Source organism: Cyrtonyx montezumae, unplaced genomic scaffold (genome assembly GCF_038088225.1).
Source record: "Cyrtonyx montezumae isolate F1298 unplaced genomic scaffold, pur_monq_1.0 scaffold_5, whole genome shotgun sequence".
Lineage (NCBI taxonomy): Eukaryota > Metazoa > Chordata > Aves > Galliformes > Odontophoridae > Cyrtonyx > Cyrtonyx montezumae.
In genome coordinates, this window is record NW_027072056.1 from 8,602,499 (window position 1) to 8,629,740 (window position 27,242).

The 27,242-nt window shown below is 39.1% G+C and overlaps 1 protein-coding gene across 1 annotated transcript; it reads left to right on the forward strand.

Annotated features, from left to right (window-relative positions):
* The first annotated feature begins 469 nt into the window (after window positions 1-469).
* Window positions 470-26,096, forward strand: RHBDD1 (rhomboid domain containing 1). Its single transcript, XM_065748615.1, has 7 exons — window positions 470-596; window positions 5,275-5,791; window positions 7,238-7,370; window positions 12,071-12,159; window positions 12,847-12,906; window positions 17,020-17,139; window positions 25,889-26,096. The coding sequence occupies exons 2-7, from the start codon at window positions 5,359-5,361 to the stop codon at window positions 26,005-26,007; spliced, it is 954 nt and encodes a 317-aa protein (XP_065604687.1). The 5' UTR covers window positions 470-596; window positions 5,275-5,358; the 3' UTR covers window positions 26,008-26,096.
* The last annotated feature ends 1,146 nt before the right edge of the window (window positions 26,097-27,242 follow it).

Here is a 27,242-nt window from a genome sequence, read left to right on the forward strand (position 1 = left end):
GGAGAGAGCGCCGCGGGCGGGTGGCGAATCTGCGACCTGGAAACTGCGTCACGTGACGCGGCGCCGGGGCCAGCGCTGCGCAGAACGACGTGAGTGTTAGAGAGGAGTGGACGGGCAGGGCGGAACGGGAGCGGGGCAAGGGGAGCTTGTGTTGCCGTGCTGTGGAGGACGTGTCCCGCTGCCTCCCCGCGCGGCGTTGCTTCCGTGTGATCGCCCTGCTCTTTCTCCTCCGGCCGTGAGGAGCCGTAGCGCGAGCACCCCGCCGCTGCTTGGCCTCGTAGGCCCTGCCCCGCGCCGCCTCCAGCCCGGGATTCCCTGCAGCACATGAGGCCGTGTCGGCGCGGGGCGAAGCGGGTTGCGTGCTGTGCGTTTCGCTCTGCCGCGTTCCCCTTTATCCCGTCCGTGCAGGTTTTGCTCGGGGTGGCGCTGCCGTGCTGTACTGTTCTGTCCATGCTGTGCCGTTCTGGAGGAGTGAAGGAAATGCCAGCTGTTTCATTTTGATTACACTGCAGAATTCTTGAGATAAACAAGTGAGGATGTTCTTCTGCTGTAATGACGCAGTTTTGGGATTATATGGGTGTGAGAATTGCAGTCAAGTACAAACAAAGGCCTGATCTTAATGGAAGTAATTAAGCATCTGTGAAATTAAGAATCTAGCTGGGGCCTCATCTGAACTCTACTTTGGTTCTGATATGGAGCTCTGTATATTTACAGCTGATGCCCCCTCAGCAGTCCAGTCCTACAGCTATCAATATTTACTTCACTTACAAACCCTTATCGATGTATCTTCGCTGTTAGAAGGGTGGTTACTTACCGTCAGTTATGAGATAGGGTGGTAAAAACATTTATTGCACCTTGTGTAGCTTTGTTCCTGCAAAACAGGAAAGGAGCTTAATATGTCTGTTGTTTCCTCCAGAAGGATATTTTGATGGTACGTAACTCTGACTGGCTTATCACAGAGGTTAAGAAGAGCTGACGTTTCAAAAGAGATTATCTGCTGATTTTTTTCCTAGCTTGATCAAAAATACTTCATCTGTTTGACAACGCGTGGCATATGCATTTAGAAATATAGAGAAAACGGTCTCTGTGTCGCTTTTAGTAGCAAAGTAGTCATCAGCAGCATGGGACTGCCACATGGTTCCTGTGTGAATTTTGGACATGTGTTTTCCAGTGAAGGAGAACACTGAGTTCATTAGTTTCTGGTGAACTTGATTTCTAGGGAGTGTTTCTAAAAGGTATTGCTCTTTGAAAATCTGTAAGGGTTTCTGCTTTTGCCTGCTCCATGCTAGGACTGTAGCAGAATTTCTATTGTATGAATTTATATAGTCCAAAACGGCTCTTTTTGATGGTAAACCCAAAGCATTTTTCCTGATTAGAATAATATGTACTCATGAAAGGAGTGTATGTGTATAAATATATTTCTCTGTACATATAGATACACCCACACAAAGGCAATACGTAATAAACATCTTAGGTTGTTCCATCTGGGGAGCTGGTTTACACTGTAGTACAAAAATTTATATTACCTTTGTCTCCAGAGGAGGAAATAGTGAATCTTACTAATATATGTGTTACCAGTAAATCCTTTTCACCAGAGATCAGGCCTTGCTTTTGAGGCACAAGAGCACAGTACCTTTTCCTACAGTGACTGCCTATGAAAGCTAATGTACAGACAGAAAGATTGGGAAGGAATGAGTTCAGTGGTAGACATGGCATTTCATGTAGTCAATTTATTTAATGTTTATTGTAACTGATAGCTGTGGCTGACCTTTTTCGTGCATATTAAATAAAAGTGGGATGGTTCACTACATCTAAAATGATTGTGCTTTTTCTTGCATTTATTTGTTCTTGTTTTGTTTATTCTGCCTTCCTTAGTCCCCATCAAAGTTTGAGGCCAATATTGAGTGTAGTTTGCTGATGCTTTCTTTGTAGAACTCCTTTTGCCTTAAGATTACAGTTTGTCATTTGTTCTGTTCTTGGATATCAGGATTTGTACTGTGTTTGTATCTTAAAAGGTGACTAATGTGGGTCTGTTGAGCTGTATCTGCAGTCTGAAACAGTTTATGCTCAGCATCTGATGTTCACCTTTTTCATCCTGTATGTGTTTCAAGTTCAAGTGTGTTGTGGTTTTGGTTTTTTTTTTGTTTTAGTGCAACCTAGCTCCAGCCTGGATCTGTGGGCTGAATGCTCAGGTTTTTCATCTGCTTTAGTTTCATCTGAAAAAAGAAGAAAACAGTTTGTGGCCACTCCAGAGAACTGCAGTGATGTCAGTGGGGGTGATGGAGAAGTTCACTTCACACTCCTAATCCAAAGTGAATTGCTAGCCCTGGGATTTCTTCTGTCAGCAGAGGGTTATGTAGTGCTAATGTTTCTCTGGTACAAATGGTTTTTGGAAGGCACAAGGAGAACTAAGCAGTGCTGGAGAGAAGGTTGCTGACTGGCCTTCTGAGGAGCAGGATGTGCCATGCAGGCAGATCACAGCTGTACTTACCCTCAGTGGAATGAAGCTGCATTTCTCATCTGTTTGTAGCATCTGGGTGTACCTCGCAGTGCGGTTTCTGAGCAGCAGGGCGATGAGATGTGTGTGTTTCAATCAGTGTGAACCACAGATCTAGAGTGGAACTTTTAGAAGCTTGGAGGGGAGTGAGGGCTGAAGGAGAATCTTCAAACTACTTCTGTAGTAGGAGAAGACAGTAACGCTTCATTTGAACCAGAATTTAGTAAAATTTTTACTTAATCGTGTGATTTTTCAGTAATCTGAAGTCATATTTCATGGCTGTCAATCCAGCAAAGGGGTTTGTCACAGTAAAAAGAGATTCCATGCTGCTCTTGGTTAGTACCAAACCAGCAAGATTTCAGGAATGCTTAGTTCAGACATTTATCTTGAGTAGGTGACAAAAATGTGGGCACGTGGCAGCCTAGGAGCAGGACAAGCATCTGATTCAGGGCCCTGCTGGAAATTTGTACATTTTGAAGTGGGTGGCATATTTAATAAATAAATAAAGGCTTCATTGTTTCAAGTCTTGTTGGACTTCAAGTGGACAGAGTAGAGGCTGAGGAAAAATGTTCAAACAGTGGAAAGCTCTGTATTCTAGCTGAACTCCATTTCAGAAGGCTCTTAACTTGTTTTCTTTATATATTTGTTCTTTAGAATCAGTTGTGTTTTTGGCACCCATTTCTGGTTGCTCCCAACAATAGGAAGGATTTACATTACATAGCATTACTGCAGTCGTGGTGTAAACCCTTCCTGCTCTCATGTGGTTATGGTACAGACATGTGCTGCACTCAGGTTGTATTTCCTAGGTGTTTTGATGCTAAGATTATTAAAATTGGAAAATAAAGACTGTCATAAGCGAAGGAGAGCTTTAAAAAGTGATACTATATACTATTTGGCAATCTGAACAGTGTGGTATGGCAAGATGTTGGGGTTTCCATGTAGCCTGTGTTTAAATTGGGTTGGCTTTTAAATTCTAAGTTTTTGTCAGCTGTTTTGCAGTGGTGAAAAATGTAGCTGTGTCAGTGGCAAAAAAAGAGAAGTCAGAGGCTTGGGAATATTTGGGATATTAGGAATGGTATAGTAGGAATATTTGGAAATGGCGATCCCAACATTATGAGCTGGTATGTTGTAGAAGATGACATGAACTAAACTTTAGATTATCTAAATACTTCTTTGAAATTTACTTTTGACATTAAATTAAAGCCAGACGAACAAAGACTGACACTGTTATCATTTACAACCATGATTTTGTGTTTCAAGAGGTTTTAGCTCAGCTGTGTAGTTAAATGAGGAGGATTGCAATCTGTTTCTTGAAGGTCCCAGCACAGCTGAGCTGTGCACTTGGTCCTGGAAGGAGCAGGTTTCTGCAGCTTGCACTCTGCCTCAGACCGAGCTTAGACCATGGGAAAAATGCAGTGAATTTCCTTTCATTGTAGCAGATGCGTTTATTTGTGTTCTGCTTTAGTGCAGTTGCTTTGAGAATGCAGGCGGATCCTTCCTCCTGTGCTGTGCTGAGCATAAATGCAGTTTAACAAGAAATTCAGGGATTATGGCATCGTGAATTTAATTTGATCAATTGCTTAATGCCATTTATTGTCAAGTGTGAAGCAGCATGGCACTGTCTGCTGCTTTTGCTTGTGTTTAAGGAGAGGATGTAGGCTGGGCTGCAGGTGGGCTTTTTTTCTGCTCAGCCCTCTGCAGATTTCAGTTCCTTTTGCTCTTGCAGGATCACACAATTCAGAGGTGGTTTCCCTGACTTTTCCATGCGTTAGCTTACTTTGATGCAGTCTGATCGATTCATTAATGATACTCAGAATACTGAATGAAAGCTGCTTGCAGAGAACAGCTGTCTGTAGAAATGCAAGATCTAGTAAATCCCAACAGGCATCACATGGAGTGTTAAACTTTGCATCTTGAGCTGTTGTCCGGATGATGAAGGCATCCATTGTGCCATCTGGGTGTGGCTTCATGCTGTGTTCTGGTGCAGGTACCTCCCTCCTCTCCTTAGGGCTGGAGAAGTTACCTTGGAGTGCTTTCTCAGTTTCCCATTGTAACCCTGTTTCTATCTAGATCTGCAACCTTATTGCTTTTTTTTATCCTACTTTTTTTTTTTTCTGTCGTAAATTGAGCAGAGAATATATGAATATTTTGGTATAATTTTCTGGGTTTTTTTTATTATCCTTACATGTGCTTTCCTCCTATAATATTTTCCCCATTATGAGCTTTGAAACTAAAATTTCAATTTTAGACTATAAAAGCAAGAACCATTTTCAAAGCTTGCATGTAGGAATCCTTAGCTGTGTATCTTACTCTTCAAAACAGTAACTTTGAATTTTCATTCTTGGCTTGTACTGAGTATTACTAAAAGCTGGGGAAAATATCCTGAAAACAGTACACATTGCAAAGATGGGAACTAAGTCTCTATAGAGGTTTTTTTGTTGTTTTTCAGAGGTTTCCTGCCTGAAAGTTTAATGGCTGTGAGTCAGGATATTAGTGAGTATAGGTCTAGAACACTCAGGAATGTTATGTAAGAAATAGTCTGTCCAGGACCATGGGAGAGAGGTTGCAGGCTCGTGCTTCTCACTATGCTCAGCCGGATTATCCATATTATAAGTTTTCTTGTTTTTGGTCTCAGACCAGTTTAAAATTCTTTTCTTCTCATTTCAATTGTTTAGCTTGAAGAATTAGCTGTTTTTCTTTGTTATTGTTTTAAAAGAACATTGAGCTTGAAGACACCATAGTACCTGTATTGTAATGCAGTTGTTTTTTTCTTTCAGCTTTTCCAAAACATGTATGGTGTTTGATTTGATCAAGAGTAGGAATCAGAGTGAACCTCACATTTCTTTGAGTAAGGAGCGATAATGCAACGAAGACAGGGAAGAGTCAGTGCCGGACTGCTTTTGCTGCTTTATCAGATTTCTCAAGTTGGACTTCAGAACATTCCTTCTGTTACCCTTGCAGTGCTTGTACTGAATATCTTTTTCTTCCTGAATCCCCTGAGGCCGCTGCATGAAGCATGTATCAGTGTAAACGAAGCTTTCTACAGAAAGAACTGGCAGCGTTTACTGCTTTCACCTGTCCACCATGTTGATGACTGGCACTTATATTATAACATGATTTCCATGCTTTGGAAGGGGATAATGTTGGAAAAGAAACTTGGGAGTATGTGGTTTGCATATGTAATTGCAGTATTTTCAGTGCTGACTGGAATTGTCTATATGCTGCTGGAATTCATGCTTGTGAAGATTCTGAATGATCCTTCATATGAAATGAGTTGTGCTGTAGGCTTCTCAGGTAGGTCGGTCCAATTAAAATGCAAAAATAAATAATTATAGATAATATATAACGATGTTGAATGCAGCAAACAGGCAGGTGTACATCCAGATGCATCTGCATACATTATGCCACTGAAGTAACCATTTCTGAACTGTGAAGCATGTACTCCATGTGTGTTGTGTTCTTGTGAGTAGCAGCCTATGAGTGCGTGCTCTGCTCAGGCAGTAGGTTAAAGGAGCTCTGACAGGCTTAGTGTCTGTAGTTGATCTTTCTAAACCTTCAGCATTCTCAATGTGACCTTCAACATACATAATTTCAGACAGAGCAAGTGTCATGTATATGGAACAGATGTTCAAGAAGAAATGAGTATTTTCCTGGCAGTAACTGTTTCTTTAAGAGCCAGTTCGTGTGCATATTTATGACCCATTCATTTTTCATCTCATAAGATTTTTAGGATGCCTGGATTTATTTTCTTACTTTGCAACTGGATGAAATGGACCAGGCCTTTTCCCATAGCAGGAACAGTACAGCAGGCCTAGACCCTTCAGTAGGCAGTTAGACCTCAAAAATAATGATAAAAATTGAAGCTGTACATAGAATATTCTAATGAGGCAAGGGAGGATTGGATGGGGAAAACTCCTGATCTGTGTGCTGCTATCAAACGTTTCTGCCCTTAAGTGAATGTACAGTTTCTGAATAAAGTCTGTCAGCAGCAACAAATGTAAACATACATACGTTCAAAGAAATGTTTGTTTTATCCTAAAATAAGAACATTTACCTCACTGGATAGAGAAAGGAGTTTTGTCTTCTTGTGCTCCCTGTGGCATTAGAAGAGGGGTAAACCCTTTTCATGGTTTTTATTTTTTATTTTTATTGAGTGTATCTTCTTTTATTTGCATGAAAGAACAGTTGCAATCAATTAGAAATAAATTACTGTGATTAAAGGCGGTTTATCTCCTTTTTTTTTTTTTTTTGCAGAAACAAGTGATTCTGGAATATATGTAAGATGACTTTTCCATTAATTCAGAATTTTTGAGCGTACTGATGAGCTTCACAAATGCATTTGTCTTGTTTTCAGTTGTGGCTTTTCTCAGCTCACTAAACATTTTGAGTTCATTAATTTTGTCCTTATTACAACTAGAACTCCCATTTAGCAATTGTTGTATTTTGTTTACTTGAATAGCTACAATAAGTTGTTGTGTTTAAAAAGTAGCTTTGAATTGGCTAAGTTACACAAATACATAATGTCAATCCTTAAGTGACTGAAAAGTACCCCTGAAAAACAATGAATCCAGAAGCAGAGCCCTTGTTCTGACATGCAACAGTATTGCATTGTGGTGCTGTGGTACTGCATGGCGTTCCAGGTTCAATAGTTGTCATTTCAGCAGTTATGTCATAGTAAAAGTTTTTTCATTATTTGGCCATAAGTGCTTTTCTCTTCATGTTATTTATCATTGTTTGCAGGAGTCTTATTTGCTTTGAAAGTTCTTAACAACCATTACAATCCAGGAAGAGTTAGCAGAGTCCTTGGGCTGCCAGTATCCAGCAAGTATGCCTGTTGGGTGGAGCTGGTGGCGATTCATGTCATTTCCCCAGGGTAAGTGCATTTAGTACTTCAAAGTTAATAATGAGATTGGGTTACCTGAAGTAGTTTGGAATGTCAGTGCGGTGTAAGTGGTGTGATGTAGCATCCAAACTGTGTGTTGGGGCTACAGTTCGGTGCTGAGGCTTTTTTCCTTAACACCAGTCTTCATAATGTAGAACTGGAGTGTTGTCTAAGTATGACACAGTATTTGAGTGAAGATGCAAAGATGATGGGCAGTGAGAAGGGATATCCGCTTTAGGCAAAATAGCTGAACATAGGAAAGCATTCCACTGTTTTGCTTTCTGTTTTTCATGTGCTATCCTCTGTCCATTTTTTTTGTCACCGCTCTAGTTTATCATTAAACTGTCATCCAGTATTTTATTCATTTTTTCCATTTTATTTGTTTAGCCCAAGGTTATCTGGATAAAATTCATAGTCTGCTGTCCTGAAGTCTTGCTGCTTGCCTTCCTTACTTTTCCTTTGTGCTCAGCTATGCCAGTGCAGTTTTTCCTTCATTTGCAGTTGATTTCTGGAGCTGTAGTTGCAAATCATCTGTTTTCTTACATAATATTTTATAACTTATAACTGTCAGTGATATTGGAGAATGTATGTGAAAGGCACCCACCAAGTTTACTAACTGCCAAACAGCAATTCATAAACAACTTGCTGCTTTTCAGAAAGATTAAAGAGAGGAGCAAGGCTGACATACTAATCATCAGATGCTATGATGTGGCAGGTAGAACAGAATGAAAATTCAGATATTACTTATTTAAAGCAGCATTTATATTGCTTTATCATTTACTGATTGTCTGAAAGAAGGAATCCCAAGTTAAAAGGCAAAAGAAGAGTGGAGCATATTTTTTTTAATGCAATTTGAATTATGAGCTAAGAGATCACTTGCATGTTATTGATGCAAGTGTATAAACCTGGAAGTTTGGTGTATTCATTTCATTCTTCTGATAATCAAAGTGTTGTTTTAGCATTAAGTAGTTTTCACTTTATATGTTTAATAGCATTGTTTATGATTAAAGAATAGTGGAAAAAAATAGTGGAATTTGTCCAAAAATAAACTATGAGCATATCACATATATAATTGGTAAAGGAAAAATCATGCGGTTAATGGTTGGATGCTGTTGGTGTTTGTTGCTTTTTTTTTCCACTTGTGTTACTGCAGACATATTTTGGAGGTAGAAAGTAAATATGAAGTATAGAAATAACATTAGAAATATTTTCATAATTTGCATAGAAGCACAGACTGCTGCCTTGTGTCAGCAACCCCTAATTACATTCACTTCTGATACCTAGGACAATTTCACAGCACTTAAATATTAACATGGGCCATAGAAAGCAAGGAGTAGGCTACAGAAATTAATGTCTCAGAACATAGTATGTTTAATTAGTAACTGGCAACTGCCTTGAAACGAAGCACAGTAATTGGCTCTCAGGGCAATGCTGTTACATCCTCGTCTGCATGCTCAAGGCATGTTACCATTTTGGCCGTGTCTGATTAAATGGAGTTCCTTTGTAGATCAGGGTGTGTCATTTTGTTCTGAATGATAAGAGGTCAGTGCTTGGTGCACAGTTCTGTCCCATCAGGACACAGGGTATGTTTGTGTGTCCTTTAGTTGGGATGATATATCACAGAGTCATCCATGACTAATAAAGTATTCAGAAGTAACATAGAGCCTGCTGAAAATTTTTGTTTTTCCTTCCAGGTCTGTGACAGCTATTGTAATTCAGAAATAGAAAATTCCTAATTAAAAAATTTACTAAATTAGTTCTAACCTTTTAATTTTGTCCATTTTGTAATTTTTGTGCAGAACTTCCTATGCTTCTGTTTGTGGCCATCTCCCCTCATCCTATCACCACACTGCTGAGAAGAGTCCAGGCTCGTCCCTTTGCCTCCTGTTCCCTTAGATATTTATAGACATGAATCAGATCCCCTCTGAGTCTTTTCTCAAGGATGAACAGCCCCAGGTCTCTCAGCCTTTCCTCATAAGGGAGGTGTTCCACACCCTTTATCATCTGTGTAGCTCTTTGCTCAACTCTTTCCAAGAGATCCCTGTCTTTTCTGTACTGAGGAGCCCAGGACTGGACACAATACTCTAAGTGAGGCCTCACCAGGGCAGAGTAGAGGGAGAGGATCACCCCCCTTGACCTGCTGCCCACACTGTTTTTAATGTACCCCAGGATCCCATTGGCCTTCTTGGCCACCAGGGCACACTGCTGGCTCACAGCCAGCCTGCCATTCACCAGGACACTCAGGTCCTTCTCCTCAGATCACTTGTTACATACATTCATATCTACATACATAGTCATAAGTATTTTCTTTTTCTCTATCTTAGTTAATAGTTCTATCTCAATTTATGGGTTCTTTCTGATTCTTTCCTGATTCTCTTCCCTCTTCCTATTGGGAAGGGGAGGAGTGAGCAAACGTCTGTGTGGTGCTGAGCCACCCACTGGGTTAAACCACTACAGTGAGATTAAATTTTGAAGCAGCAGCTGTAAGTTTACGTGTGCATGTGACTACTCACCTGAGTTAATTTTGGAGTAAATTGCTGTATAAATTCATCCCATTATCTAATGTTATTCATTTTATTCAAAATAAAGTTGGTGTAGATTTTTGTAGTATGTTCTATAACTTATTTCTTTGCTTGTTGAGTGAATGCATACTTCCTAGCACTGCATCAGAGTAAGAGATGCATGAAAATAAGTTCTTGTCACAGAAGACCGCAGCAGTGGCTAAGCTAAGGATGTACATTTGATGCTAAGTGGCTTTGTGCTGTGCATGAGTGATAATTCCTACCAGACTTTCAGATTTGTTGTTAGGAGGAAATTACAGGAGAGAAGTGATACAGGCTTATTTGCTCTTCTTTCATGTGCTCTGTGAGGTGAAGGATACCTCAGAATGGGAACTAGTCAGGATAAGTGTGCCAGCAGTGAGGTGATTACTTGGATTCTGCATAAGAGTACTGGGACAATATTCATGTTAAAAGATAATATTGTGAGAAGCTTGTAAGCATTGTGTCAGAGCTGGATAGCTGAAGAGTAAATGTTGTCATATGGTTTTCATTTTAACGATACCACTTTTCATGGAAACTACATGGCCAAATGAGGAGATATAATTAATTCTATTGAGAAGATTTTTCTCAAGTAAAGTGCGCATCAACTCGATGGCAAACTTCTTCAGGAAATGGCATTTAGACACATTGCATAATCATCATTAGTAGGAAGTGAATGGCTTAAAGAATATCTCTGGGGAGATCCACATTTTCTAACAAAAATTAAATGAGACTTCATTTGAATTTCTTTATACCAAAGAGAATACTAGTTAATATTGATAAAGCTCGTTGACATTTAGAGGGAAAAAAATGATGCAATTTAAAAAGCCAAGAGCCCCACTTCTACTCCCATTTAAAGTGCAGTTTGTATTTATACAAAGCAAAGCTGTAACACAAACGAAATAAATCTGTCAATTTTTCTGAACCAGCAGGAGAAAAGGCAACGGTTGCTCTTGTTACTGTAATCAGGAGAGTGTTATAGTCTTAACAGTACAATAAGTCAACTTATGAAAGTAGACATTCAAGTCAGCGTATTCCTATTCTTAGGAACAATGTAGAAATACACTTTTGGAGTCATATGACAGTGGAGATTGCTTTATGGCTGATAACATATCAAGAATTTTGCTACTATATTCAAAAAGCAGAAAATAGGAGTACCCTCAATTATCTGAATTTGGTACAGGAAGAGTGGAATCTATAATACAAGTGAAAGGAGTGTGTTTGGAGAAGGCCTTCCTACAACTTTTGTGCTTTCAAATAAATGGTAGTTGTGCCTTTCAGACAAAATAGCATTTTACTGCATGTGTATATAGTTCTGCCTTGTGAAAACAGAGTTTTGTCACTAACTTCAAAGTCAGCAGATAAAACTTGTAGGCAAGAAATCCATTATGCAATTTCTTAAAAAGGCAATCTACTGAAAATTACATTGCACTGTAAAATAACAGTAAAATGTCAGGAAGATTGACACTGGTATATTATCGGGATTAGTAGTTCACATATACCTAAGTTCATTGGAAAGGAGAATATCCACTTTGGACTAAGGCATGTGGGTAGCAGAATGTTAATTACATGTGAATTTACTTATGTAGACTGACATTATTCAATATATTTCCTACGTAGAAAGATTATAGCGAGATCTGAATGAATCTGATCTCAGACTGAGTGCTGTCAGTAATAACATTTTTAAAGTATATATATGCATGCACTTGTATGTGCACTTATTTTCATGAATTGAGGAAATTAATTTTGGTAAGGAGCACTAAATCAAACCACATGATTAACTTGACAGCTTCGAATCTGATGTGTTGAGCTCACACCTCTCACTCATGGCTTGGGGTCAGGTTTGTGCGGAGCTTCTTCCTCAGAATGTAGAAGATTGGAAAAGAAAAAAAGAGGAGGGAGGGAGGAATTCTGTAAACTGCACATCTGGGTTTAATCAGCATAATTAACACTAATATTAGAAATCAGATTGACCAGGTCAGAGCAGAAATTAGTAAGTATTTGCGTTACCTGTGTCCTTGTCACTTCTCTATGCTTGGTCACTTGCAGACTTTCTGGGTTACAGTGTTTGCACTTCCCCTTCAGGTTTCCTATGAAAGAAGTCTGCCTTTGTTTCACTCATGGGATTTCATTCTATTTTTTTTCCTGTAGGACTTCTTTTGCTGGACATCTGGCAGGGATTCTTGTTGGACTGATGTACACGATGGGTCCTCTGAAAAGGATCATGGAAGTCTGTGCAGGTATCTGCTTTGGTCTGTAAAATCTGCGTGAGACATTGGTGCTCTGAAAAATACTAACATACAGTTACAGATGTTCAGGCAATTCCAGCATATTTTTAAACTGGTATAACTGTTAAACTGCTTGCAGAAGAAAAGCTCGCCTTCTTGTTTTACTCATTCTAAGCTGTTTTAAAGGTGTCCTTTGGGTATAATGTTTTTGCTGCAAGGAATGCATTTTTACCATTCGTTTTAAGCTATGTATTTGAAGTACGATGTTCCATGTAAGATGTCAACCAGAATGTCACTATGAATGGAGTGTGAAGCTATAGAAATATGCCAGAATGGTACATTTCCATTTTGAGTTTCTGTTGCATGTATTGGTTCACGTGGAAATTTTTAGGTTTAGGGAAAAGTTGAGGGATGCTTGAGAAACTGTTACAAGATTCCCCAGGTTTTGTGGCTTTGAATTGATACGGGTTTTTGGACTGTAGAAACAATTTTGAAAGTATGTAACTGTGTTTCAACTAACATCTGCTTTTAAATGCAGCTGTGCAAACTTTTATAGGAGCATGCCTTTGAACTTCAGTGTTTTACTTAGAAGTCTAAGACCTGTTGCAACTGTGGTTGTTGCAGAACCTGTCTGTTACCTAATAGGTTGGGCAACTCAGGACTTTATTCTAATTGTGCTTGTGCTATTCTTATTTCTAGGTGGTTTTTCTTCATTTACTGACCCTGACAGGCCAAGGAACTACTATTCAGGTTATTCAGGTAAACATTCTCACCTGCTTACCTAAAAACTTATTTTGGTTTTACAAATACAGATGTAGTTTTTGCTAATAGAAAACATGCAGAAGAGCTGACCAAATGGCAAATGTTATAGTATACAAAATGTCTTGTATGTCTATAATTATCAATCAAATTTTATTTGTCTGACAGTCTCACTTTTCCTACTTGGAACTATGTGGTTGTATTTTGTACAAAAGACTTTAAATCTTAAGGTTATAGCTTTATGAAATGCTACACTGGGGCAGTATCATCCCTCATCCCTTCTGCAAGGGGAAGTTGTCTTCCAGAAGCATCCTTGATTTGGCAGGCTTTGCTGATCCTTTCTAGGATGTCCCCCCAGCACGGACAAGGAGCATCTTCTTTTGAATGCTTTTCATAAATCAAGTAATTGAGGTGGAGGAAATGCACACACACAAAAAAGAAGCAAAAGCATTCTTTACCAGAAAACAATTAAAGCTGTCTTTGCAGCTTAGGCATTGGGGTACTTGCATGCTTAGAACATTGCATGTTTGATTCACCTCTTGTACATGTGGAATATGTAGTAATAATAGATGGAGCTCTTGTCTGGGAGACAAAGAGCCAGCTGGGAGGAGAGCAATCCAAGTTAAGGGATCTGTAGCCTACTGTATCTTCTACTGTGATTTATATTCCTTGTGAATCTGCTCTAAGGACAGGGCGAATATGTCATTACTCCCTCAAACATCTGCTTTGAAGATGCTTTGAGAGGAAAGTTTATGCCTTTAATAGCCCTTGATGGATTCTTCTTCTTTTTGACAATGAATTTGTCAAAAGCTTTTTGAATCAGCATCAACTTCAACACCTACATCCCCAAAGAGGAATTTCACAGTTTACTTTCTGCTGAAGGATCTCTTATTCTTGTATGGTTTGAGCTAATAATTTAAGTTGATGCATATTTATTTCCCTCTGGGAAGGGGATCCAAGCCTTCAGCTTTCATGGCTGGTACACCTCTGTCCCATATTTCCATTAGTCACATTTTTATCTGGATGAAAAGTTATAGATTATGCAGTTGCTTATGGAAAAACTTTCATATGTTTGATCATTCTTATTGTTCTCTTTAGTCATGAAGTTTTTTTATAGTCTTTTACAAGTGAGATGTTATTCGCTCTGAGCCACAGTGAGCCAAGTGTAGTGTTGCTTTTATTCTCTGATGGATTGTGTCTTCAACTGTGTATTTCTATCATTACTTTAATTCCCATAAGTAGGAATATGAGCCCTTGAGTATTTCAGAAGTATTTGATTTGTAATTCCTAACCATACATCGTGTACTTTCCTTACAAATAGGGGTGAGCTTGTTGTAACTTACAAGTGTATTTACCCAGGATTTCCATTAATCCAGTTCTCAAATTTAAAACAGAATGTTTGATCTAAAGGCCAATAAAAATGAAATAAAATGAACATTGTGCAATAAAATATGATGTGAACATCGGAGATGTAGGGTGCAGCTACCTGTGTCCAGCTGGCAGTCTCAGGCCAGCTACACACATTCACCTAGCTACAGTTTCTGTTCAGCTGCATTACTCTGTGTTCATAATGACCAAATCTTCCTTCAGTATGCTAATATAGCAAGATGTATGGAAAATCAAATGTTTTTTATTGGAAGAGGCAATTAAATTTGCTAATGAAGATAAGAACTTGCATTTGGCCTTTAAATTCTCTCATCTGTTGCAGCTGTACAAACAGTAGCTGCTCAGGGTGGTGGCAGGATTAAAGGACAACCTTTGTGAAGCAGGAGCAGATCCTGAACTGTCTTGTACTTCTTTTCCAGCTCCTCCTAACAGAAAAGAATGATATTTTGTGTTGTATAGAATGATACAGGGGACTGCATAGCACCTGAGAAGAAGTTTTAGTGCACTAGCCAAAAGGAAGTCTGGCTCTTGTTGCATGGCATGAGCAGTCCCCACAGCAACTGTGGTGCTGCTTTGAGTTGGTGCCCGTGGAATAAGGAGCAAGGTTAAAGTTATCCTACTTTGAAAGCTTGGCTTTACACATAACTTTTTTTTTTGTTGAATGGTAATTGTAAAATATACGTATTTGTGATACATATGCATATTTTTCATTTTTTCCTTGTGTATAGTCTTTGTAATTCTTTCATCCTATTCTCAGGAGTCCCTGAGGAAGAGTTCACCTTTTGCTTGTTGCACGATGCAGTAAAATATTTAGTCATCTGGGAATTAAGAAACCTCTCTCTGTTCTTGTAGGTTCACCATATGTAAACAGTGCAACCTTAACTAGGTTGATTTTTTATTTTTATTTTTTTGTATGGCTGAGTTATTCCTGCCTGAATTTAAATATGAATTATTATAATTATCAAAATGAATTTATGAAACAATACAAGGAAACAGCTTTCGGAGGAAAAAGTATTTTGACTGTAATTTTATCACAGTAATTGGTGATGGAATTAGGTTTTCTCTACAGACAGTTCATGAATAAAATATTGGATACTTATTTTGATTAATAGGAACACCTTGAGCACATCAATGTTACTGAATTGTTTCTCATCGTAAAACAGATTACAGCTTTGTCAGCACTTAAAACTCCAGGACGGTGTAAAGCATCACCCTCACCAGATTTTATGGTAATAGAGTAAGCTTAAAAGATGCCATCCTTTCTTATCTGATAAAACCAGGGTTTTTATTGTCTTCATGTAGGCAGTTTTGAAGCCACTGGAAAATAAATATATAGCTGAGATGTTCATTCAGATGAACATAATGTAGAGGGGAATAAGGGGAATACATAAAGACTGCATCCAAAATGTGTATCTGTGTCAACTAAGTGGTATCCTGCAGTTGGATTTGTTTTTTGCAGAATCATCTCTTAAATATAGCAGCTGTGACTGAAAGGCTTTTCAAGCTTGTTAAAACATGACTCATCGAGAGATTTAAAAATACACGCTCATCATTTTCTAGAGGAGTAGCAGGTAATTTGGGAAATGGCAGAAGTTCAGGTTGCAGGAGGACAACAGCAGGTCTTCACTGTGCTTTCATGGCGATTCCTCCCAGCATCAGTTGTTGTCTGTTCCCAAAAGGACAGGATGTGTGTATGCTTATATAAAACCATGTGCACACACGTGTGTATGAAATGAATTGCATCCTCAGTTTGTAGTCTGTGCTTGTTATCTTCTGTACAGAAATTCCTCATGAAATCCGTGTAACTAGTGAGGTAACACAAGACTATTACTGGTGTTAATAATCTGAAGATGAGAAAGGTGGCATGCTGTACCTGTTTCAAGCAGAAATATTTCCATTATTTCTTTTGTTGTGAAAATCTATGGCTGTCTAGAAGAAAAGTGAAAATATCCAAGTCTTATATTCTGAAGGTACAAAATTTGGAAAAGAAAAATGGGACTTTGCTTCTTCTCTTTTTCTAGGGTTGGGTTTTCTGTATTCAGACAGGATTAGGTTCTGCTAAATGAAATCTTGTTCTCTAGCCAGCTTGTCTTCTTCTCTTTTAAACCCCATGTGTTTGGGTGGATGGTGGCTTTCTGCACTTGTTTTTGACTGAATTCATGGTCAGAAATGTTTGGTACAGGAAAATCAAGTGCTTGCAGATGAGACCTGCAGGCTGTTGGGTTTTTTAGAGCAGGCATTGCACAGTACTGTATATTTTCCCACAAATGAAAGAGAAGTCTTTCAACATGTGTTCTAGGTTGAAGCATGATTTGCACTTGGGATGACATGCTGTTTATGGGGTGAGGTGAGGCACACGTGGAAAAGCCTGAAGCCTGCGTGGTATTTAGTTGCTGTTCAGTGACTGGAGCCCCACTACTGGCAGTTACATGTTGGGGGCTTTTCTTTTTGTTTTAAAGGAGCTGATGAAATCTGTCTTTTCATTTATTTGAAACTTGAAATAATGATGATATGGCATCTGTAACATTGCTGTAAAGCTGGAAGCTCTTCCTTTATCTTCATTGTACTATTTTTCTCCTCCAGTTCTCCTGGCTCCTAATCGTACTTTTTTTTTCTTTTCTGAATTAAACTAATCTGTGGAAGAAAGACTGTGTAGAGATGACATCTGCTTTCACCTTCTCCTACTGCGTTGCAGCTGTTTATTTTCTTCATTTACATTTTTTATAGGATATTACAGATATCCAGATGATCAGTACAGAACACCAAGGAACTACTACGACTATACAGGTGGGCTCACTGAAGAAGAGCAGCTTGAAAGGGCGGTGCTGAACAGTCTGAATGAAAGAGGTAAGAATTCCACTGCGTGTCATCTTCCAGATATGGTTCACAGTGAGGTGGGAGGAATGGGAAGGGTGTATTCTTCATTGGTTATGTTCAGGAGTTTGGATATCCCTTCAGAAATGACCAAATGTTTCAGGTACAATTTTCAGAGAACGCACTGTGGGGATGCAGTGTCATTCTCACATTACTGCATGGGTTAATAATTGCTTATTGTTAATTGCTGCTACTACAGGAAAAGAAATGCTTTTATAACAAACAAACCTTAAGTAAACAAAATTGCTGTGCCAAAAACAAACAAACCACCTCTCATTCTCATTTGTATTATGAAGCAGTATAACAGAAACACTGATGCTGTTCATGTTTAAATTTCTTGCTGGTTTGTCTCGTGTGTTTTAGAAGAGTAATGTAGCAATTGCTTCTTGTTGTTCTCTTTCACCCTGAAAGAAGCTAGGTGAAAGGCAGGGTAAAAAAAAGTAATTCAGGGATAAAAATGCTGCTTGTTTGAATTCCAGTTCATCAGTTGAATTGATATCAAAGATATTGAGATATAGAAAAATAAAATACATAATACAAATGAGGTCAAGAGGGAAAGAAAAAATCTTGTGATGTGTTTCTCAGCTTTTGAAAAGAGATGTGAAGGAAATATATTTAGTAGGCTAACAGTACCTTATTGGAGCATCGTGTGTAGAACTTACATCAATTGTGCAAAACATCTGTATTTCAGTGATTAAATGAAAGACAAAAATGCACACATACACTGTCTGGTATTGAGATGCTTAATATCAAAAGTTGTTTCATGTCTTATATGTCAATATACTGCTTCAGCTGAAGGCTTACAGTTCTTAATGAGCTAAAAGGTTTCTTTTAAATTTGAAACTGTAACCTTAAATCTCATTAAAAATAACTGAGGGTCAGCTATCAATGTCATTTTCCTTTTTTCATAATCTTTGTATTTGCAGCTTTTTGTGTGAAGAAACTTTCATTAGGGAAAAGCTGCAAAAACTCGTTTTAGAACTGCACTTCTAAAGTGAGCTGCATTTTAATCTCTGCTCATAAATAATGGCTTTATGGCTCTTAGAAATTTCAGGCAAAATAGGAAAATGAGTAGCTTCACAAGTCATCATCACTGGCTTTCACAGCTGCTGGGATGTGGTTTGTTATGAAGAAGTTGTGTTGCCTGCAAACTTTTCGACAAGGCAGCAGACCAGGCAGCATTGTGGGTTGAAAAGGCCTTTTCAGCTTAAAAAAATAACTATTTTTTTTAAGTCAGTACAGCTTTTTGCTTTGCTGCATCGGTTGTGGGAAGTCACCTTGGAGGCATAAGTGCAGTCTATGGTGAAAAGAAGTTGTAAATGTATTTTTTGGTTGTCTTCACCTTTGTGTGCTCATCTTTGTTCTCACAGAATATGCTTCTGACTGCCCTTAAATATTGTGAAACTGGAGACTATAAAAAAACATGGAAACCCGTTCTGGTTTCTACAGCAAAACCATTGCTGTGATCTGCATAGATATTAAGAGCAATCTGAGCAGTTACCTTAATATCACACAGTAGTGAAAATCTTGGTAGTTGTTGCGGAACTTAGCTTTCAGGGGAATTAATTGAATTGCCTCTGGTTCATCTGTTCTGTCAGCAACAGTTAGCACATTTGATATCATTCATAGTAGGAATTTTACTTTGTGTTTTATTCATTTACTTTCAGTCTCAGTATTTTGTCCTACATGCAAGAGTGGGAGACCACTTTGTGGTAGTTTATTTTAAAATACCAGGGAACAGACTAAACTTCTTTTGTTTGCCTGTTTTTCCAAGCAGTCAGTGTAGGAGAGCCCTGCTCTTGCAGGTTCTTGGGTCTGCAGCAGCTTATTTCTAAGGTAACATAATACAGGATATGCAATTGATATATCTGCTGTAGAGTGATGCAAAGGAGATGAAATTTATTGTGCTAATGTGCAAATAGAATATTCTTCCTGTCTATATGAAAAATAATTAGCTTGAGTGAGTACTGTCCTTTCAACAAAAGATGTTTTTCCTTCAAGCGTGGTGTTCACTGCAGCCTGCAATTACATGGATGATGAAACAGGTACTTAAAGTGACTGAAAATTACATGAAATGATTCAAAACAGACACCTAAAAGGGGGTAAACACAGATACCAGAACCAAAATTAGGGTACTCTTCTCTGATTCATATTCTTTTCTAGCTGTGACATTTCATCATCACCGTTGCTTTGTAGGTTGGCTGAGAAAAGGCCAGTAATAATATTTTTTCTTATTTGGCCACAAAATGTATCATTAGATTTGGAACATAATGGCACAGTGCACAGTGTCCCAGTATCACTTGTTGTCCACAACTGCAGACTAATTTGAATTGAGATCCATCAAGTTAAATCTCAGTAACTTTGTATACACTCCCATACAGCAGTTACCTAAACCCAGCATGAAGGTACTGCATTTCTGCTTAATCTGAGTCCAGGCATCCCTGAACTGCAACTTTATTTTTATGCAGTACCTTGTTGTTGATATGAGGTGTATGTAGGCATTGCTCTTAGTGTACTGTCAAACTGTGAGAGCAACCCAGTCTGGGTTACTTGAAGGGACTTGGATATTCTTGCCCTTACCAGCTTAGGTACTTTGTTTCAAATGATGCCAGTGTAAGCAGCATTATCTAATTATTATTATCTTTTTTATTTCATTCTTATTCCCATAAATATAATCCTATATAGGTCACAAATGGCAGTAGCCCTTCTTCATTTAGTTATGTAACTTAAGGGCTATGATTTTCTTTTCTAATTAAACATTATTTATGATGTTTAAACTATATGGAGCTAGAATATATGGCTTTCCGTTCTGGTTTCATCCTATATTAGCAGCTGTCTTCAGTGTAACCCCAGTGTGCACTATCTCTTCTCTGTTGTTTCCTCGGAAGAATATCTTGATTGGGGTGGGACGTGGGTTTGCATTTTTGTGGTGGTGGGCGCTGGGTTGTTGTGTGAGCTGAACTTCCAAGTGTGTGCTTTTCAGTCTCAGGAACGTGAAGAATTCTTTGTGGACTCGTGTCTCTGCACAAAGGAATTTTCCTCTTAAGTTTTTGAACATGTAGGTGATGGTCTTTGTACTTTGTGGTTAATGTGGATTGCCTGTGTGTATACATAGATGGTCCTCTTATGTCACAGTGCAGATGTCCCGATGTGAGTTTTTTATTCTGTTTTAAATAATTAAAAAATGTACAGGGTGACCATGGGTACGTCTGCAATGTGGCTGTGAAATATGTGGGCACCTGGCTTTTCCAGGTCTCTGAATGTCAGTTTAGAGGTCCTATTTCTGCTTTCTTGCATTGAGACTGGGCGTTTTAGTAGCACTCTATGGTATGTGCTAAATCTACTGAAGATTGCAAGAACCATGAAGCAGAAATGCTTTATAATTCCACCTTTCTTCAGTCAGAATTGTCCTCTGAGTTAAACATTTCGGGTGAGCCATGCTAAGATTGGTGTCTTGATTCTTAAAATCCATTTTTTTTTTCCTTAGGTGATGTTTGGTCTTAGCAAACCCAGCAATGTGTTCTGGGCCGGAAGTTCTCTTGTACCACTCTGCTTCTGAAATAGCTTTCTGAACAGCTCGCTGTCAAACTGCGTCTGTGGGATGTGACCCTGACCACCAGTGCTTTGCTGGGGCAGATTTCCAGGGACGGGTATTGCTCACTTCTCTCTGATTTGCCCTGGATGTAGCACTGTGTTAAGGTTACTGAATTCAGCATTTAACATCTGGGGATGATGACACTCACAGTGCACGCATCCTTTGTTCCTCTCATCAAACACTTGGTACCATATCCAGTGCTTTTGGAAACTGTGCCTTGCATGGCTGACTTCCTTTGTCTTGAGGCAACCAGCAAGCAGTGACAGGGTAGTTCCCAGCTTCTACAAATCTCAATAACCATTCGTTTTGTTTGTGCTTAATATATGTATTACTACTGACATGAAGTATCCATGTAGATCTCCATGCTAAAAAGTATACAGAATACTTTCTTTTCCTCTGGCTTCCTAAATATGCAGAAACATTTTTGAAGGCACCACCAGTGCAGCTTTGTTCTGGATCCTTTTCTTCATGTAAACTTCAACTGACAAAATTAAAGTAGCGAGAAAGTATTTCAATAAAGAAATAGTTAAACCTTTGTGGCTAGAAATGTTTTCCTTACATCCATGCTACTTCTATTATAAAAGCTGGGGCTACATATGGAGGTAGTCTGTTGTTGGTGTTTTGGTCCCAGGCTCAGTGATACAAACACAAGCTTTTCGTTGACTTCAGTGGTCTCTGGACTTTTTTTTTTCCCTTTAGTAACTTGATCTTTTTCATAGAGGAACAAATGTTCCTTCCACAGTGGGTTTGGCAGGGTCACCTTGCTGGAGAACAGCCCTTCTGCTGAACAGCTGTGGATGTAATTAGAAGAAGCTGTGTGGGGGCTGCATAAAAGTGCTTTCTTCCACTCTGGAGAAAGTGGGAGTTGCTGCAGAGTGGCTTCAGTTGTCATTGGTGTTTCCATCTGTCTGTTTGGGATTCTTGGTCTTGGCACAGGGAAAGGGATATTGTTTAGAATTTCTTTGTTGTTGTGCCTTTGTTAGGAATGCAGAAATGCACTAGAAGAAAAACCATGTTGTTTTTTTTTCCCAAACGTAATTTTAAGTATATTAAATTTATTGAGAACACGAACGAGTCTAATTTACCACTAGAAGCTTCTCCAGACTAAGATCAGTGAATAATCCTATTCATGGAATTACCCATTAATTTACTATTTTAATGACTCCTGTTATTTTGTCACTGGATTAAATCCGTAGACCGAGTGTAACTCGCACTGTGTTCATTGGGATTATCTAAAAAAATGCTCTCAATCTTTTCCTGATGTCTGACTACGTAAATAAGTATTTTGTAGTAGATTCATGGAAAGGATAAATCTCCTGCTGTTGGCCAAAATCCTGGCCATGTCCTCGCAGCCCTCAGACTGTGTTCTGGTTTACATCTCTTCTATTTTTTCTTTTGTTTCTGTTGAGAGACTGCACCCCGCAGTTAAAATAAAAAAAGTATGATTATACACAGGTAATAATTGCACAACCATTCCCTGCTGTTGTCAACGTGCAGCAGAGTACAAAACAACTTTGTCTTTCATATTCAGTCTCCCTGATGCTTGTGGAAGCTCTTGAAAATCCTACTGCCTAACCTAAAAGTGAGGCCATTACTCCAGAGAGCAGGAGGCATGGGGCATTACAGCAGTGTTTCTGTGGAAGGTAGTAGAATGAAAACCCCACGTGGTGATTTTGTCTTAGTGTCCCTGTAAAGTCATCATCTGCTTATTTTTTTTTCTTTTCTTCCTTATTGCCACACTTAATGCAGAGGAGAAAAGTGCACCCTTCAGACTTATTTTTCTTAATTATTATTATTGCGCTGACAGGATGTTGTTATTTCCAATTGTCATTACATCTGATCTTGCTTGCAGAGCACTGTGTAGGTGAAGAGTAAGCAAGCAGACTGCTGGCACTGCCAGCTGGCCCACTGCCACACAGCACCTCATCAACACCTCCAGTGCTCCTGGGAAACCTGCTCACTCCTTTGTGCAGTGAGCTCTTCTTATCTGCATGGGCAGAAAGTCCTGGGTTCTAAGTGTAGAGCAGTTTTTCCACTAGCCAAACTGCAATGTGTATTTCATAACAAATGGAAATGTTTACCAACGCGATATCTGCTTTACAGTAATGAGGTTTAATTAAACTAGTTGCTATTATAGTCATTCTATTCTATTGGTTTTATAGCTGTAAACTTCAGCAACAGAAAACTCCCACAGTAAGAGAGCATTCTCCATGCTCACAGACGGCAGTTCTCGTTCACAGTAAAATTAATTGTAAAATACCCAGTGCTCAGTGCTGTGCTCTAATTTTTGTCTTACATCCTTTTGCTTTTTTTTGTCTCTCTCTCTGTTACTGCTGTTTCTGACATACTGTGAATGCAGTTGTAAAGCCCATTAGTCTTGAAGCTTTTTGCTGATGTGTCAGAAAGATTACGTTCTCTTGTTGTGCAGTTGTGGCCTAATTACCATTTCTGAACAGCGTGGCCTATGAATATGTTGGTTAGGTAAGGATGTTACTTCATTAATATTTCTGTTGTAATTTGAAAAGGTGGCAGAACTATTTTGGGTAATGGGATAATTTAAATATAGGCACTTATGTATTTATGTTCTTATTTTAAAACTCGGTGAAACAACTTCACTCATCACCGCGTTGTTTGATGTACAGAAATATCTTTCCATGCTCATTTCCCAGCACGCTGCTGGTCTTATTTTGGTGTCAGCAGATAAAGGAGTGCTTTGCTTCCTTGCTATAAAATCTTGTTCCATTTCTGGTGCTTATTGCAGCTCCTTGTAATTAGGTGTATATATTTGGGCCCTCTGCCCATACTTGTCTTAATTTGCAAATGGTCTCTGGTTTTTAAAGTAAAAGCTGAGCACGGATACTACACAGAAAAATCCACAACTTCATGAGAAACATTGGTGTTTAACGGACGGTGACGTGGCAGAAAACTGATTTTTAATTGAAATGTTTTAATGAGGACGTTTTAAAAATTGAGCATTACAGTGCAGTTTTGGTGCTGTGTGGTGCAGCCATTTGCAGTCTTGACTGTATTACTCTTCATAAGTCAGAATGCATATCTTTCTGTATTAACTTGCTGTTAATTTTCTACTTACCTACCCCAGGTGTAGCATACCCATAAAAAGAAACAAGAATTGAAGTGACTTATGAAACTTCCATGCACTGACTTAAACATTGTTACTGAGAACGTTGTCATAGATTCAGCCTTTAATAGTTTACACATCAATAATACAGTATTCCAGTACGTGTCTACCATTCACAGATGTTGGTTTTAAAAGCTTTGTTGGGCATTCTTGGGCCTTTTTTCCCCTTTGCACTCCTGTGGAAGGGTCTGATGCCTGCTGACTGCCCTGCTCCGTGCTCTCTGGTTTGAAGTTATTGGGCTTTTTCACATCAGAAGGAATGTTCATCAGGTGACAAAATATTTCAAGCTCATATTTCTCAGTTTGTGCTCAATAGGACACAGTTAAACACACGTTCTCTATATAGGAAAGTAAAACGAGGGGAAATAAATGCAGTAAATGAACATTAGCAGAATGGGTTTCATTAATTATTAATCGAGCTAATGGATTTGCTGTAGACCATGAGATTGCTCTTGGATCTAAAGTGAAAGCGCTGACCAGCGACGGGACCTGTGCTAAGCTGTAGGGTTTCTGATGCACATGAACTTTGTGCAGTACTCTGATCATTTTTCGATGCCCACCTGCCCTTGCTGCCATGCGTGTGTACTTAACATTTTCACAGCTTTAAGATGAGCCACTGAAATGTATTCCAAATGAGATAACATTAGTTCCTCACCTGATGAACTTCCTAGCATGGCATGCTGTTCTGCTGTGCAGCACCCATCTAGTTGGGGTAAGTGGTGATAAGTTCCAGAGTTCGTGTAACGTTTGTCGATTAATGATGCGCCCCTTCCAGACAAAAAGTAGCAGCCTGAAGTTATGTTCAGATTTGTCTCTAGTAGTTAAAACAGAGGGACAGACTGAAGATACAGTGTTAAGACATGCATTCATTTTCTGTGAGTTTAAAAAACACTTTCCCACAGTGCATCTTGTTTCCTGAATGTTGATGCTGCTGCCTGCCAGTGTTTGGGCAGCTGTAGTTATCTCTGGATGCATTTTCCCAGAGCTTCCCTTCTCGGCAAGCACGAAAGAAATTCTGACCGTGTTTGAGTATTTTCACAGAACACCATTTGAGGCGAGTGCTCTACAAATTGAAATGCTCTTCTGAATGAATATGCAATTAGAAGAACCCATTTGTAAATTGGTCTTCCTGCTAAGATGCAATATAAACAGGTCTCACCTGCTCACTGCGGACTGCGGTTAAAATCCGTTTTGAAATTGATCACGATAGCATGCTTGCCTTTGGTTTTCTGTTTGCTTGTACTGATATGAGATCCTGAGGTGGAGGTTTAAGAAATACCAAGTATCACAAAGACTGCTGCAATATCTTTAAGGCTAATTTACTTATCCTGAACACTGTGCATTAGCTCAGGGAATGGTTTCTCATTTTTGTTTCCCAAGGTCCATTGGTTGGGGTTATGTGTAACCACAGCCTTTTAATTTTCTCTTTGCTCCGCAAACCAATATGAGTTTGGAGGGTTGCTTTGCTTTGTTTTCTCTTGCAGTGCCAGGGCAGAGAATTTTCCTTCAGTCCTGCTGAGATATTTCTGCTCACTTTAACTTACAGTTCTCTCTAGCTGACGTGCCAAGTGTAGTTTATCTCCAAAATTGCTTGTTGCCAACTGAATACAGGGCTGTGTACATCTGGTATGGGTCAGCACGTTGGACTGCTATTATATAACCAAATACAGAAGCTTATGTTGCCAGAAGTAGCTAGTGAGGATGTCTAAATATTTTAACAATCTGGAGTTTACTGTATGAAGTGGAGATGGTGAAAAATGTGTACTCCTGAGTTGATCCATGCTAGACTTCCAGGTGTGGGAGTGTCCGTGCCGTTATTTTCCATATCAGAGTTTTAAGAGCAGCTGTTGGAAATGGATAGTCCTGAAACTGTTGGAATGGGACTTCAACTCCTCGTTTCCTTTGCGTTGTGATGTTTCGGGTTACTGTGTATATGTGCATTTTTTTCAAATTACAAGACAAAATAATTGTTTTTTATTGTCTTATAGATTTTGGTGGAGCAACGTACAATAATGAGCGGCGACCCTATGGCTTTTGGTTTCCCCCTGAGCAGCATTCAGAAGAGGAAATGCGAAGGCAGAGGCTTCGTAGGTTTTGGAGGCAATGACAGTGGCGGTGTTGATGTAAACTGTGAAATGATATTCAGAATTACCAAAATATTTGCAAATTTATTTATTTGGTTTTCTTTTGTTTTGTTTGTTTGTCTTTTTACTGCTAATTGCAAAACTGCAGAAGATTTTGTGAGCTTCGACTCAAAATTGGATAAAAAATGGGCTGGGAATCAAAACGTGACCTCTGTCACGCTGTTTGGATGCATCTTAAAGATGAAAGAACTGTTTTTTGCCAGACATTTTTTTCCCTGAATTTCATCTGTGTAGTCTGGCTCTTCAACTGCTGGCATTCTCAGACAACAGGTTGTCTTCATCCGTTACAGAGGGGAAAAAAAAAATCACATACACCAGCAAACCCGTTTAAAATGTAATTTTAAAACTATGCAATTGTTTTGTACATATTTTTGATTTGTGATGACCAACTCTTCTGGGATTGGGATGTGAACTGTCACTTGAAAAGACTGCCATGAGGACAACGGCTGGGTCGTGGGTTTAGGCTTACACTTTTCATGGAAAGGATGCATAAGCCATATAAGGAATAGATTTAGTTGTTATAAGGAATAGATTTAGTTGTTAACTTCTACGTTTCAGAAACACCTTTCCTCCTTTTTAAGGAGGTTTGGAAATTATATTGAATTATATTGTGCATATGCTGTTTGTAGAGCTATAGAAATTCAACTGTTACTCAGCTCTGTGTGCATCTCCCTTGAGGTCCAGTGAGCAGTGGTAGTAGTTCACAGGCTGGTGGAGATCTTGCCTTAACGCAGCTTACTTTGAATTCTTCATTCTCTAGAAAGCATTTGTTGACTGAATTGCAGAGTGACTGACAGCAGCCGTGGGAGCTCGGCTGTCCCCGTGGGCAGGCCGTGTATTTGCTGCTTGTCACGTGGTGGCTGTCCTGCCAGAGCCATGTCTGCCTGTCAGCAATGCTGACTAACAAACCTGAAGCTTTTCTTTTTTTTAGTATCTTTCTGAAAAATCATTCATTGCCTGACTTATTTTTCTTTCTTATGGGAAAAAGTAATTCTGAACGATACTCCTGTAACTATGCTCAGACCTGAAGAGCTGTGATTGAACAGAAATGATTTGATTTTTGTCTTGGCACAGAACTGTTTGAAACTCTTCAGCGCCCACCTAACGAGGTGCCAGGATGAGCAGTTTAGTGATCTCTTTGCAGAGGTGTGATCTCCAACCTGTGCCATGTGAAGTCAATTCACTGTTGATATTAGGC

Bases quoted from the DNA above. Each gene is read 5' to 3' on its own strand.
- RHBDD1 (XM_065748615.1), top strand. From the start codon at position 5,359: ATGCAACGAAGACAGGGAAGAGTCAGTGCCGGACTGCTTTTGCTGCTT. The intron at 5,792-7,237 runs GTAGGTCGGTCC...CATTGTTTGCAG, and splicing joins TTGTGCTGTAGGCTTCTCAG to GAGTCTTATTTGCTTTGAAA. The intron at 7,371-12,070 runs GTAAGTGCATTT...TTTTTCCTGTAG, and splicing joins ATTCATGTCATTTCCCCAGG to GACTTCTTTTGCTGGACATC.